This window comes from Hemiscyllium ocellatum, chromosome 14 (genome assembly GCF_020745735.1).
Source record: "Hemiscyllium ocellatum isolate sHemOce1 chromosome 14, sHemOce1.pat.X.cur, whole genome shotgun sequence".
In the NCBI taxonomy this organism is placed as follows: domain Eukaryota; kingdom Metazoa; phylum Chordata; class Chondrichthyes; order Orectolobiformes; family Hemiscylliidae; genus Hemiscyllium; species Hemiscyllium ocellatum.
The window spans coordinates 71033581-71048782 of NC_083414.1; the positions used below are offsets into that span (position 1 = coordinate 71033581).

The 15202-nt window shown below is 41.9% G+C and overlaps 1 protein-coding gene across 1 annotated transcript in view; it reads right to left on the reverse strand.

The window, feature by feature from the left end:
• Positions 1 to 15202, reverse strand: part of LOC132822416 (E3 ubiquitin-protein ligase RNF123) — a 379484-nt gene that overhangs the window by 125431 nt on the left and 238851 nt on the right. Inside the window, exon 35 of the mRNA XM_060835785.1 lies at positions 14502 to 14586. Within this exon, the coding sequence (XP_060691768.1) occupies positions 14502 to 14586 (85 nt within the window). The remainder of the gene's footprint in view (positions 1 to 14501; positions 14587 to 15202) is intronic.

Below are 15202 nucleotides of genomic sequence, written 5' to 3' on the forward strand. Positions count from 1 at the left end.
CAAGCCTGCCCATTTTGTGATTATAATGCAGGTCATTTACTTGTGTTGAAAGGGTAAATTTCATCAGTTTTTACCTTTGGTCCCCCGAGGTAAATGATCAACTGAGGAAGAATGGGCAACCTACTACCAAGTGACCTGGAGATGATGAGACCAGACAGGCGAGTCTCTGATCTTCCCTTCGTCCTGCAGCTCAGCCAAATGGTGAAGTAGATGAGTGCAGGACCTCACTGTGACACCTGCTGTGTGATCAGGACCACAGTGCATTGCTATTTGTTACTCGGAATATCTCTACCAAATAATTTTCAAAAAATCATCCAACTTTGCTGAAAGGGGTTGCTTTGTGAAGCTCTGATGGATGCTATGTGCAGATTAAATCTAATTTTGGCAGGCAACATAAATTAATTGGGAGTGAAACCATTTTCTGTAATTACAATGTGGTTAATTGGTTATGTTAATTAGAATTTGCATACAAATGAGGTTAATCAGGATTAGGCATTTCAGATAATGCAACAAAGTGAATGTCATTAAATTGACACCAATAAGTTTTCAAAGTCAGATCACTCCAAGTCTTCACAGCTGGCATGATTAGAAAGCTAGGAACATCATATTTCTGACTACAGCCTTGTTCAGGGCTGTGAGGTCTTGTAATGACAATCCCATTTTTGCTAGCAAGCAAATTTACTGTAATTAATGCACCAATTCAGGGAAGCATTTTCACTTCATTCAAAAATACCAGCAACTGCTGTCTGCCTTCCCTTCCACGGATTGGTGGACCCTACTCAAGACAGAACTCTGGAGTTTTATGAATTTCTTTTCAGCCTTGAGGTACAGTCTTCAGATTTTAAAGAGAAACTGACCTCTCTCCCCCCCAATTCTAGTTTCAATGGACTAGACAAAACAAAAAAAAACCCTCAAGTTTGGCCATTGATTGATGTGGAGCCCTGTTCCTGCTTGTCAACATCCTTCTGATCAATTGCAAGGTATGCGCTTGCGTCTTCCACGGCTCCATGTTTCATCTTTCTTGTATTCAGTTCACTTATACTCCTCTTTGAAAATGCTTTTCTCTAGTCAGAGAAATGATTTATATAACTTTTAACTCCCAAAACATTGCCTTCTCAGAAAACTTTCAGAATTTACAGAAGTTGAGGTTAACCCAACATTACCCATCAGCTTGAAAATTCAGGGTGCGTCGGAATTATGATGTTGAATTTTCTGAATTACTGTTCTTGGTCATCTTGATGACATTTTTTCCCTTTGTTGCTGACCAGGAACACATTAAAGCCTTTAGGACATGCACCGCCAAACAGCTTGTCATTAAAGGATCTTGACCAGAAACATTGACTTCTTCACTTCCTGATGCTGCCTGGTTTGCTGTGTTCTCTCCAGTCTCCTGCTCGTCTATTATTTACCTCTCCAGCTCTCACTAGATTGATGGTTTTACCATTAGTCTCAGAATTATATTAGTGCAGCTCTCCTTGATGCCACGTTCATCAGATACGGCCTTGATGTGAAGGGAATCACCCCAGCCTCAGCTATGGAGTTCAGTTCCTTTGTCAATCTTCGGACTAAACTATAATGGAGTCAGGAAGCAGGGGGGTCTTGGAATAAGTGCCTCTGATGTTGACAACACCCTCTGTCACTTTACCAATGATTCAAAGCGAACTGATGGGACCATGATTGTTGAGTCGCTTTATGTGGACAGTAGAGACAAGAGAATTTTTCTACTTTAACAGTTAGATGCCAGTGTGCGGCTGTACTAGTAACAGACAGGACAGAGAGGCAGCTGGTACTAGAGTACTGTTCTTCTGCATTACATTCAGAAATTTATTGGAATTCCTATAGTCATATTCAGTGTGCACAGCCATCCCAACAACGTGCACTTAATTTAATCGCCAACAACTGGTTTTTCTGATGATAGGGACGTCAAAAGGAACCTGAAAGGGATCTTCCACTTGGTACCTCTGGTTCAAGATGGCTTCAGTTGTCAGTTGTTAGGTTCTAGCATGAATGATGGCAATGTTCATGGAACCCCTATTGCTGGTTAGTTTTTTTTAATAGCACAACATCATTCACATTTAATACCCTGCTTTCACACATTACAGTTCTCAATGATATAGTGAAATGGATTTTTAATGATTCTCAATCACTCAAATATTTCTCACATATTCAGCTAATGAATGAATGTATCCATCATCCTCCAGCTGCAATGGAAATTGAGGACACTGGGTGCATGATGTCAGAAAAACCTGAATGCATTTCCACATACATCAAGAGAAAGGGACAGACCCTCACCAACTGCCACTGACACTTTTCCACAATGGCCTAGCTTCTATTAATGACTTGGATGAGGGGATTGAAGGATAGGTCAGCAAGTTTGCAGACGACACAAAGGTTGGAGGTGTCGTTGACAGTATAGAAGGCTGTTGTAGGCTGCAGCGGGACATTGACAGGATGCAGAGATGGGCTGAGAGGTGGCAGATGGAGTTCAACCTGGATAAACGCGAGGTGATGCATTTTGGAAGATCGAATTTGAAAGCGGAGTACAGGATTAAGGATAGGATTCTTGGCAGTGTGGAGGAACAGAGGGATCTTGGTGTGCAGGTACATAGATCTCTTAAAATGGCCACCCAAGTGGACAGGGTTGTTAAGAAAGCATATGGTGTTTTGGCTTTCATTAACGGAGGATTGAGTTTAAGAGTCGTGAGATCTTGTTGCAGCTCTATAAAACTTTGGTTAGACCGCACTTGGAATACTGCGTCCAGTTCTGGTCGCCCTATTATAAGAAAGATGTGGATGCTTTGGAGAGGGTTAAGAGGAGGTTTACCAGGATGATGCCTGGACTGGAGAGCTTGAATGAGCTCGGACCTTTTTCATTGGAAAAAAGGAGGAGAAGAGGGAACCTAATTGAGGTACACAAGATAATGAGAGGCATAGATAGAGTCGATAGCCAGAGACTATTTCCCAGGGCAGAAATGGCTAACACAAGGGGTCATAGTTTTAAGCTGGTTGGAGGAAAGTATACAGGGGATGTCAGAGGCGGGTTCTTTACACAGAGTTGAGAGAGCATGGAATGTATTGCCAGCAGCAGTTGTGGAAGCAGGGTCATTGGGGACATTTAAGAGACTGCTGGACTTGCATATGGTCACAGAAATTTGAGGGTGCACACATGAGAATCAATGGTCGGTACAACATCGTGGGCTGAAGGGCCTGTTCTGTGTTGTACTGTTCTATGTTCTTCAAACCTGCAACTGAAAGCGTGCTGGGAATCAGCAACAGTGCAACTACAATAGGTCCATCAACTGAGCAGAGCAATCATGGGGCAATGCTGCACTGCAATCAAGTAACTTAGCAAAACAGTACCTCTGAATTCTTCAGCAGGCTGAAAAATTAGCAAGAGAGCACAGATTTAAAAGTATTGTAGCTTATTGTTAAGGGTGACGCCCATCAAACTCAGGTTTTGAATGCACATATGTAAATGCACACATGGGCTGAGTAACATTGATGAGTTATAAGCACAAACGGCTGGGAATACGATGCAACAATAATGAAAATAGGGTTTAAACTGAAAAATGCTAAGGAGCAGGTGCTTAACTATAGAATTCCTACAGTGGCAGAAGCAGGCCATTCGGTGTATCAAACCCCTCCAAAGAGCATCCCACTCAGATTCACTCCCCTCACCTTATCCCAGTAATCCTGCATTCTTCCATGGCTAATCTACCTGGCCTATACATCCCTGGACACTATAGGCAATTTAGCAAGGCCAATCCACCTAAACTGAACATCTTCAGATTCAAAAGTACAAAGTTCAATGTGCAAAGGTACAAAGCATTCAGGGAAAATAAGAATGGAAAAAAAGTAAGATGGCTGGCAGTATCGATTAAGGAAGCCACTACAGTGTTGGAAAGGGAGGTTCTCCTTGAATAAGCAAAGTCAAAATCCATTCAGCATGATTGCATGAGTGGGGCATTGTACAGGCCTTCAAATAGTGACAGTGAGGTAAAGGCATAAGCTTGCAGCAAAAGCAATAGGTGTAGGTGACTCAATAGTAAGGAGCAGAGACAGGCATTTCTGTGGCCATGAACAAGACTCGAGGATGGTGTGTTGCCTCTCTGGTGCCAGGATTCTGGATGTCTCTGAGCGGGTGCAGGACATCCTGAAACGGTAGGGAAAACAGATGTAAGTCATTGTCCACATCGGCACAAATGACATAAGTAGGAAGAAGGAAGAGATCCTGCGAAGACAATTCAGGGATCTAAAAAGGAGTACCAGAGTAGTAATCTCAGGAGTACTACCTATGCCATGGGCTAATGAGGCAAGGAACAGAGACAGAACACATTTGAACATGTGGCTAGAGAGCTGGTATAGGAGAGAGGGCTTCAGATATATGGATCATTGGGATGTCTTCTGGGGAAGGTGGGACCTGTACAAAAAGGACAGATTGCACCTGAACTGGAAGGTAACCAATATCCTGGACAGGAGGTTTACTTGAGCTCCTCAGGAGGATTTATACTAGTGTGGCATGGGGGTGGGAACCAGAACAACAGGCCAGTAAGTGCAGAGACTGGGGACAAAAGTGAGACTGAGACATGCATAGTGCAGAATAAGAGCTGGCAGAGGGAGGTCGTTGGGCTCAGAGGGACTGGAGGTCTAGAGTGCATTTACATCAATGCAAAAAGTATAACAGGTAAGACAAATGAACTAAGAGCATGGATTACTGCATGGCATTATGATGTTATTGCCATTACAGAGACATGGTTAAAAGAGGGACAGGACTGACAGCTCAACATTCCAAGTCACTGTTTTAGATTGGACAGAAAGGGAAACAAAAGGGGTGGGGGATTTGACTTAAGGATTAGGGATCACATCACATTATTGAGGGAAGACACATCAGAGGGAGTTTGCAGTGAGGCACTACGGGCAGAACTTAGAATTGGAAGGATAAAATCACAATGTTGGGAGTTTTCTATTGACCTCCTGAAAGCCCACAAGAGACAGAGGAGCAGATTTGTAGTCAGATATTGGGAAGGTGTGAAAAAAAAATAGGGCCGTTGTGGTGGATGACTTCAACTTTCCTCTTATTGACTAGGAACCCCCTTAGAGTTGATCAAGTTTGGCATTGGAAAAGGCACAGTATGTCAGGCAGCATTTGAGGAGCAAGAGTCAACATTTCGGCCATAACCCTTCTTCAGGACCGAAAGAAGGGTTATGCCTGACACGTCAACTCTCTTGCTTCACTGATGCTACCTGACCTGCTGTTGCTTTTCCAGTGCCACACTTGATCAACTCTGACTCTTTAGCATTTGCAGTCCTCACTTTCTCCTTGGGTCTCCCTTACAGCCAGGGGCTCAGATGGAGAGCACTTTGTTAGATGTGTCCAGGAGGGCTTTTTGAGAAAGTATGTTGACAATCCAACCAGAAAGGAGGCCAAACTAAACTTAGAATTAGGAAATGAGCCAGGACAGGTGATCTATGGTCCAGTCGAAGAGCATTCTGAGCTTAGTGAACATAAGATTTCAAGTAACCATAGACAAGGAGAAGAGTTGCTTTCAGGTGAGGGTGCTTAATTGGGCAAGGGCCAATTACATCCAAACTGGACAAGAACTGGAGACTGTTGATTGGGAGCAGTTATTTGCGGGCAAATCTACGTTTGTCATATGAGAGGCTTTCAGAGATCAGTTGATGAAAGTGCAGGACATGCATGTCCCTGCAAAATTGAAGGATTGGAATGGCAGGATTCAGGAACCATGGATGACAAGGGAGATTGTAAGCTTACTCAAAAGGAAAAAGGAGGCATACGATAGGTCTAGACAGCTACAAACTGATGAAGCCCTTGAGGAGTATAGAAAAATTAGGAATAAACACGGAATTAGGAAGGCTAAGAGAGGCCATGAAGTGTCTTTAGCAAACAGAGTCAAGGAAAATCCAAAGGGGTTTGTGCATTTATTAGAAGAAAGAGGGTAGCAAGGGAAAGAGTAGGCCTACTCAAGGAAAAGGAGCAAAGTTATGCACGGAGCCACACGAAGTGGAAAGATCCTTAATGAATACTTTGTATCAGTGTTCACCGAGAAGGACATGACTGATGTTGAGATCAGGGATGTGTGTGTAAATACTCGAGAATGTCAATATTTTGAAGGAAGAAGTTTTGGAAGAAAATGGACTAGTTAGTGATAGGCAGCATGTCTCACCAAGGTCATGTCTCACCAATCTGACTGAATTTTCTGAAGAGATGACGAGGATTATTGATGAGGAAAGGGCTGTGGATGTAGTTTATATGGACTTTAGTAAGGCATTTGATAAAGTCCGACATAGCATATTGGTACATAAAATAAAATCTCATGGGAATCGGGGAATGCTAACTAAATGGATACAAAACAGGCTTGGTCATGATGATCGGCACAGGCTTGGAGGGCTGAAGGGTCTGTTCTTGTGCTGTACTTCTCTTTGTTCTCTGAGATGCAAAGTGTTCATTTACTGCAACAGCCATAAGCACTGCCTCCATGTGTAAAACCTCTCTCTCAGTCCCTAATTAACATTGGCACTTTTGTTATCACTATTTTCTACTTATTTGCTTTTATGTTGGATACCCTTCTCACCCCGTACTCTGCGCTTTTCTCTCTCAACTCACCCGCATTTCCCCTCTGAACTATCCATATTCAGCCTTAGTATCACCTGTACTATCAGCCTGACAGCTGGGATGCATGTGCTATTCCAGCTTCATTTTACTCTCAATCCTTTCTGAAATCTATTGAATTCTGATTTTTGCTTGTCTTATTATTGCCACTTATAGGAACGGACTTTGGCAGAACACAAACCATCTGCTCTTTTAATGGCAACTGTTGGTTTTATCTGCTGATATTCAAACCCGCTTTACCTAAGGAAATTCATTTACATCCCACTGAAACTTGTTCTCCTTAGACTAAATAATTTTACTCTGGATTAGTCTCTGTTCTTTTTGTTGACTAACTTAAATGTTGTGATTCTTTGGCTGCCATTTCGGAAAACTCTGTCCAATTACCATAAGAACGGATAGATGCAGGATTGAGTGCCGGGAGTACAGGCGTGAGAATTGCAAAGTTCCAGAACTGTTCCTAATGCAGCTACATGCTGCCTTTTTCCTACTTCAACATGTCCCCCATGGATTTGCTGATAATTATTTTAAGGATACATGCAGGGAGATAATCATGGGACAGAAAAAGTACGTTTCAGCTATTCATCATATCAACAACAGTGCAACACCCCCTCACTGGAGTATCAGGTTTACTTGGTCAAATCCTGCAATGGAACTTAGAAGCAAAAGTGATACTGACAGATACAATTAACAAAACAACACAGCTACAACCCTGATGCTGTCAGTCATAAGTAATTCAGATCTTTGTTCTGGCTTAATTACAAAACAATCTGAAGATTAAACTTCATTTTGTCCCACAATGGTGCAAGTTGCACATTACAAACACCTCAGAGTTTGAATGCCCGTTTGTATTAGCAACATCCTTTTAACAATTCATGACAGATTACACACGGCCCAAAACCTGGGTACTTTGGAAACCAGTCGATGGATATATTAACAGCTCTCCATCCTAGAAACTGCACTGCAGGGAAAGGCAAGATCTTTGGTCTGCAAATGAGATTGAGGTGAGAGCAATACAGAACTCACATGCAGTGGACAAACACATCCTTGTTCATTTATCGTGAATATCAACAGCACTCAAGTCTTGCATTTTGTGAAGTCAAATCAAGACAGGAGTTTCATGGTGAATGGTAGGGTCTTAAGGAGCATAGTAGAACAGAGGGACCTTGGAGTTCAAGTGCACGGTTCTCTGAAAGTGGAGTCACAGGTAGACAAGGCAATGAAGGCGGCTTTGGCACACTGGCCTTTATCAATCAGGGCACTGAGTATAGAAGCTAGGAAGTTATATTGCAGTTGTACAGGATGTTGATGAGGCAACACTTGGGAGTATTTTGTTCAGTTTTTGCCACCTTGCTATAGGAAAGATGTTGCCGGGACTCAACAGTCTGAGTTATAGGGAGAGGTCGGACAAGCTAGGACATTTTTCTTTGAAATGTAGGAGACTGAGCAGAGATCTTATAGAAATATTTAAAGATCATGAGGGGCATGGATAGGGTGAATGTCTTTGTCTTCTTCCCAGGGTTGGGGAATCAAGGACTAGAGGGCATCAGTTTAAGATTAAAGGGGAAAGAATAGAAGGGAACCTGAGGGGCAATGTTTTAACAGGGAGTGATACGCATATGGAATGAGCTGCCAGCGAAGGTGGTTGAGGCAGGTACATTAACCACACTTAAAAGGCATCTGGACAAATACATGGATCGGAAAGGTTTAGAAGGACATGGGCCAAATGCAGGTAAACGGGGTTAGTGTGGATGAACATTTTGGTCAGCATGGACCAGTTTGGGTCAATTGTCCAGTCTCCATGCCATAGGACTCTAAATCCACTGTTTTTATATTGAATTGTTTGTTCAATTACAGTAAAAATCTGCACTAAGTAAAGAGAGATTAGATTAGATTCCCTACAGTATGGAAACAGGCTCTTCGACCCACCGAAGCGTAACCCACCCAGACCCACTCTCCTACATTTACCCCTTCACCTAACACTACAGGCAATTTAGCATGGCCAATTCACCTGCACATTTTTGGATTGTGGGAGGAAACTGGAGCACCCGGAGGAAACCCACGCAGACACAGGGAGAATGTGCAAACTCCACACAGAGAGTCGCCTGAGGCGGGAATTGAACCCGGGTCTCTGGCGCTGCGAGGCAGCAGTGCTAACCACTGTGCCACCGTGCTACCCACAGATGCTGGCCACATCTGGTGTATCAGAGATTGGAATTAGTTTCCTGATCTCAAACAACAACTGTAGTGAAAACTAAAAGGAATATGGACAAATGCTAATTTACACCACAGCAGATGAACCTTTATATAAGTCACCTTATGGGATCTTGCTGTGTGCAATTTGGATGCTGAGTTTCTTGAGCACCAGCAGCATCTACACCTTAGAAATGATTAACTGGATTCAGAAGAGATTCTTGACAAGTTCTTCCCTTGAGCTTTTTTCTTACACTACTGAAAGCCAGCTCAAAGACAAACAAGCAAAGGCAAAATATGCTAGATGCTGGAAATCGGAAAGAAAAACACTGCCGGAGAAACTCAGCAGCTTTAGCAGCATCCGTGGAGGGAGACAAGTAGAGTTAATGGTTTGAGTCCAATATGACTCCTCTTCAGAACTGAAAGGGATTGGAAAATTGTGTTTTTTTTAAATACTATTGACAAAAAAGAACTCTCTTTGCTTCAAACAAAAGCAAAATATTGTAGATGCTGGAAAGCTAAAACAAATACAAAAACAATCAGTATAATCTAGTTATTGTTATACAGCACAGAAATAGATCTTTCGGTCAAACTCGCACATGCCACCAAATATCCTAAACTGATCTAGTCCCATTTTCAGCATTTGGCCCATATCCCTCTAAACCCTTATTAGTGTATCCATCCAGACGCGTTTTAAAATGTTCTAATTGTACCCGTCTCTATCATTTCCTCTGGTAATTCATTCCATACACGCACCACCCTCTTCATGAAAATCTTGCCCCTCAGGTCCCTTTTAAGTCTTTCCCCTTCACCTTAATCTATGTTCTCTAGCTTTGGACTCCGCCATCCTGGGAAAAAGACCTTGCCTATTTACCCTATCCATGCCCCTCATGATTTTATAAACCTCTATAATGCCAAACCTCTATAATGCCATCCCTCAGCCTCTTATGCTCATGCTGAAAATTAGAATAAATACAGAAGATTGTACACGTGTCCATTGCTATTGATTGTTCAATTTGCTCATCACAACCTCAGAGTTTAAAGTAATTAGGCCAGGCTGGCTTTAACAGCAAAATTATGACTGCAATTCGACTAATCACACAACTGATAATGTGATGGTCTCTTAGTTGGTCAAGTCTTACTGGCTCACTTTCCCCAGTGTAGTCAATCAGCCTGACATTTACTGTCGAACCTCATAAGTGGTCAGGTATCAACACTGTGTCATTCTTAACAGTGATTAGCTGCAATTACATAGAAGCATTGAATCACAATGTGCATCACACGTGGTTATTTTTAGCTGGGAAGGGGAATGTGAAAGTTCTATGCCTATAGGAGCACAGTGAAGGCACTGTTGATTCCTGTCTCGGCAAAAGTGTGGAGTTTGTACATTTTCCCCACTTTTACATGGCTTTTTTCCAGCTGCTCTGGTTTCCTTCCACAGTCCAAAAAATGTGCTGGTTAGGTGGACTGGCTAGGCTAAATTGCCCACAATATCTGGCAATGTGCAGGCCAGGTAGTTTGACTTTGGGAAATGCAGGGTTATCAGGGCCCGAGAGGGATGTTCTTTGGAGAGTTGGTGTGGACTTTGTAGGTTGAATGGCCTGCTTCCACACCGTATGGATTTTATGAAAGTCTATGAAAGGAGCATTGTAAGAAGGAAATGAGAAAAAAACTACAGCGTTGGTATGGACACTGGAGGTGACAAAGATGTTGACTAGATCCAGAAAAAACAGCAAATACAGGGGACTTTGTTACTTAAGAGAATCATCAAGCAGCAGGGAAGTAGGCAAATTTGATGCCTGTCCCTATTTGACCGATGCAGAATAGTGCAATACTAAACATTATAGTTACTAAGCTCCACTAGAATTGACATTCAGAAACAAGGGAGGCTTTGACAAGTATAACACACGCAAAGCCTGCACTCGCACCTCTACAAAGCGTGGACAGCAACCTGTAAGTGCAACATTTTAGCCTGGGAATGGTGACTAATAGAGGACATCGAAAGAACATTGAGGAAATTGGATACACATCAAAGCAGAAGTGCTGATGAAAGAATCTCAAACATCAGAAAATACTAGAAATATTCATCAGGTTGGGCAGTATCTGTTAAGTGCAAAACACATGGCATTTTCAAACCTATTCCTACTTTCAAATAGATACCGCCTGACCTGCTGAGAGTTTCCAGTATTTTCATATTTTTATATCATTCACCACAGGACTAACTAATGTTGATCAGTTGATAACTCACATTTAGCTTACATTATCAGCAGTGATTTCTTGTGGTATTATCTCATTGACAGTAACCATACCCAGGACAGCAAAAAAGCCTAGAGTGTTCCAGACATTAATTTGTCGCAATGCTGCGTCTATCTCTCATATCAGAAGGCGAGATCATGTAAGACCTTCACTAGGACACCAAGTGCACTGCAAACAGTCACCGTACTGCTATTAGATTCAAGGATTATATCATTTGTGTTTAGCATGGTGCAGTGAAGGAGATTCTAATTTATAATTGCTGCAATATCCTTCACACAAGCAACTGCAATTATCAGTCACAAACTCCTGTTGTAATACACAGATACAGCAGTAACTGGTGTTCTGAAATGAACTGAGCTCTAGTTTTCATCTTATACTGTGTAGCATCTCATTGCCAACCTTTTACGTGGCATTACTTCCATCATGGTTACTCATGCGATCAGAAGCATTCACTCACTGCAGCCCGATCAGTGTACTGGCTTCAATCCATATGCAATTTGAAGTTGCCAGAATTATTCCAGAAATTGTTTTCCTGAGAGCAATGCTTAAGCCTTAGCCGAAAGCACACCTCATAATGAAAAGATCAGGATAGTGTTGGGTATATTCTGAAAAGTGCCCTTTCAATCTTAATGCATTCATGCTTTCAAGCAGGGATTACTAAATTGATGCCAGGTTAAGCCTCTGAGGATCAGACAGCACACATCCGAGCGTATTAAAAGGATGAGTAAAAGAAACTGGGGATGCATCAGTTGTAATCTTCCATAGAGGACTGGAACAGGACACAGTCCCAGTAGTCGGAATTGTAGAAAATCCTACATAATCCCCTCTTCCTCTCTTGCAATTTCACAGAATTCATGATCGTGGACAAATGATGTAAAGACACAACAGTTATATAAGTAATGGGAAGAGGCTGCTTTATAAGCATGCTTATCAATGAAGATACAGCCAGTGTCTGGTTGCAACAAACAATACCAGCAACTACACAAGAGTCATAACCAGTGGATGATCCATCTCTGCCTCCTCATGAACTCCCCAACATCTCAGATCCAAGTCTTCAGCCAATTCCACAGGATATCAAAAAATGACTCTGCACATCAGATTCAGAAAGCACTAAGGGCTCCAATAACAACACTGTTGTAAGACCTGTGCTCCAGAATTAGCCGCGCCTCTAGCCAAACTGTCAGTAGAGCTACAACATTGGCATGTTTTGTGAGGACAGCTTGACCACAAAGGCCAGGGTAAATCCAGTCCAGCCAACCAGTGTCTCATCAGCCTACTTTCAATCATCAGTAAAGTGAGATAAAAGGTGCTGTCAACATTTCTAACAACCTGCATTTACGAACAGACTCCTAACCAATACACAGTGTGAGTTCCAGAATGGTTATAGCAAAGGATGACGTCATTTGGCCAATTCTGTCTGTGCTGGTTCTCTGAAGAAATAATTCACCTATTCTGCTCTCCTGCTTTCTCCTCGCAGCCCTGTATGTTCTTCCTTTTCAAGCAGCAATCCAATTTCTTTTTAAATGTCTTGATTGGACCTACTTCCATCACACAATCAGGCAGTACATTACAGACTCTAAACACCCACTCAAAAATATGTTTCTCTTCCTATCTTCATTGCTTCTTTTGTCAACTATATTAAATCAAATCTTCCAATTCTCAATTCTTCCACCAATGGACACCTTTTCACCATCTGTTCTGTTCCGACCCTTCATGATTTTGAATACCTCTAACAAATCTTCTCTCAGTCTTCTCTAAGGACAACAGTCCCAATTTCTCCAATCTATCTACATAATTGATCGCCCTGGTCGTTGGAAGCATTTTCATGAATCTTTCCTACAGCTGCTCAAATGCCTTCTTATCCTTCCTAAAGTGTGAATATCATTGAGAAGTTGAGGCTGAGCCAGTATTTAATACAGGTTTAACACAACCTTGTTTTCGTACTCCAATTAATAAACCCTAGAATGGAACATAGGAACAAATAATGGACATGCAATCCCTCAAGCCTGTTCCACTGTTCAACGAGATCATGGCTGATCTATGGCCTAACTCCATATACCTCCCTATGGCCCCTATCCCTTATACATTTTTGCGAAGCAAAGGTATTCTATCCCATTTCTAAAATTTACAACTGATCTAACACCAGCTGCCATTGGAAGAGAGCTCCAAACGTCAACCATCGTTTGTGTGTATAAGCACTGCCTAACATTGTTCCTTAATATCTGGCCCTAACCTTTAGACTAAGCCCAAGTTCTAGGATCTTCAACCAATGGAAACAGTTTTATCTACCTTGTCTCTTTCTGTTAATATTGTGAAGACTTCAATCATATCACCCTTAAACTTGTTTTTCTCGAATTTAGGTTAAGTTGTGTAATCTCTCTTCACACTATAACTTCTTAAGTCCATTCTTACAAACATATGTTTTAACTCCCTCCAAGGCCAATATATCCTTCCTATGGCATGTGCCCAGACCAGCACAAGTGGGGTCAAACCATAGTTTTGTATAACTGCAGCATAACTTCTGCATCTTTGTACTCCAGTTCTCTAGACATACAGGCCAGCCGAATATTTTATTAATCACACCCTCAGCTAGTCTTGCCACCTTCAATGACTTATGCAACATACACCAGCTCCCTCTGCTCCTGCATCTGCTTTTCATTTGTATCCTTTGTCTAACACTGACCTCCTTATCCTTACATTTCATACTTCTCTGCATTAAATTTCATCGGTCATTTATCAGCCCTTCCATCAACCTGTCTATAGCCTTTTGAAGTTCAACACTACCCTCTTTGATGTTCATACTTGTTTTGTACTGTCTGACAATTTTGATACTACGGTCTGTACACCAAGATCCAGGATGTTATTATATAACCACCTTCAGTTGTTTCATTGATAATATTTCATTTAACAAGATCAAAAATGGGAATGTCTTCTGATAATTGCACCATGTTCAGCACACTCTCAAATCTTCATATAATGAAAGAACTGTACCCACGTAACATGAAGAACAGCTTAGATTATGCTGCAAGTAACACCTGTGCCGCAAAAAAGCCAGGCAATGACCATCTTCCAACAAAAGGGCGATGGGAGCAACTTCCGGTCAGTAGCTGAGTCATTGCTTCTGACAGAGCTCTGTTAAACTCTGACACTTTGTTTGTCTCGAAAAAATTCGTTGTCAGACAACACTATGAATAATTGATCAAAACCTCAGGTTTAGCTCATCAAGAGTTGTCCCGTTTGCTCTTTAGCCAGGACTTAATAAGCATTTTTTGTAAACTTGCTTAAATAGAATAACAAAACATGAGAAAGAGGGGGGGGGGGGGGGGGGAAGGAGAGGAGGAGCGGGATCAGCATGCCACCATTTAAAGTGTCACATCAAGATTCAACATTGCTCTTGTTCAACCTTTGTCAAACTCTTTCTTACCCCTGAACATCAGAGTCAACCAGAATGCGGACAAGAATTCCCGTTACAGCTACGAGGATTGGGTAATGATCCACACTTTCCAAACCTGCGGGAAGATGTGTAAAATGATTAAGCAATACATTAAGTTCTCCTGTTCAGTGACCCCAGCCTCCAACGTACTGCATTGATTTACATCAAAGACTAAGATCAGGGCCTAAACTGAAGTGTAAAAGCAGCCTTCAGCTAGCAGCACTTTAAGATGCAATGCAAGTTGAAATTACTCAGGCATTTTACTTCTGCTACAAATGGAAAGTTCCTAATTTTTTTAAATATAAATTGGCTGGTTCAGATATGTCCTAACACAAATCCAGTGCACACTGTGGTCCAGAGGTAAGGGCACTACCCCTATGCCACAAAAGCCCTACAGAAGTCCCACACACTGATCATTTACACTACTAGCGTCAGCCAGTTCGAAATTTCTAAGACTGTTACATTTAAAATGGTCTTTTTAATTTGAGGTACATGGGAAAATGAAGAGAGTCATGTGATCTGTCATAAATTCTATCTAACGACAGGCCGGATGGTTTAGTTACCATAAGGACAGGGCAGGGAGAGCCACAATCAAGAGTTGCTAAAGGTTAGGTATAAAACAGTCATGACTGAAGCAAATGCAAGAGCAGCTGAGCCTGATTGTGGAAAGACTTTCTGTCTGAGAGATTTTG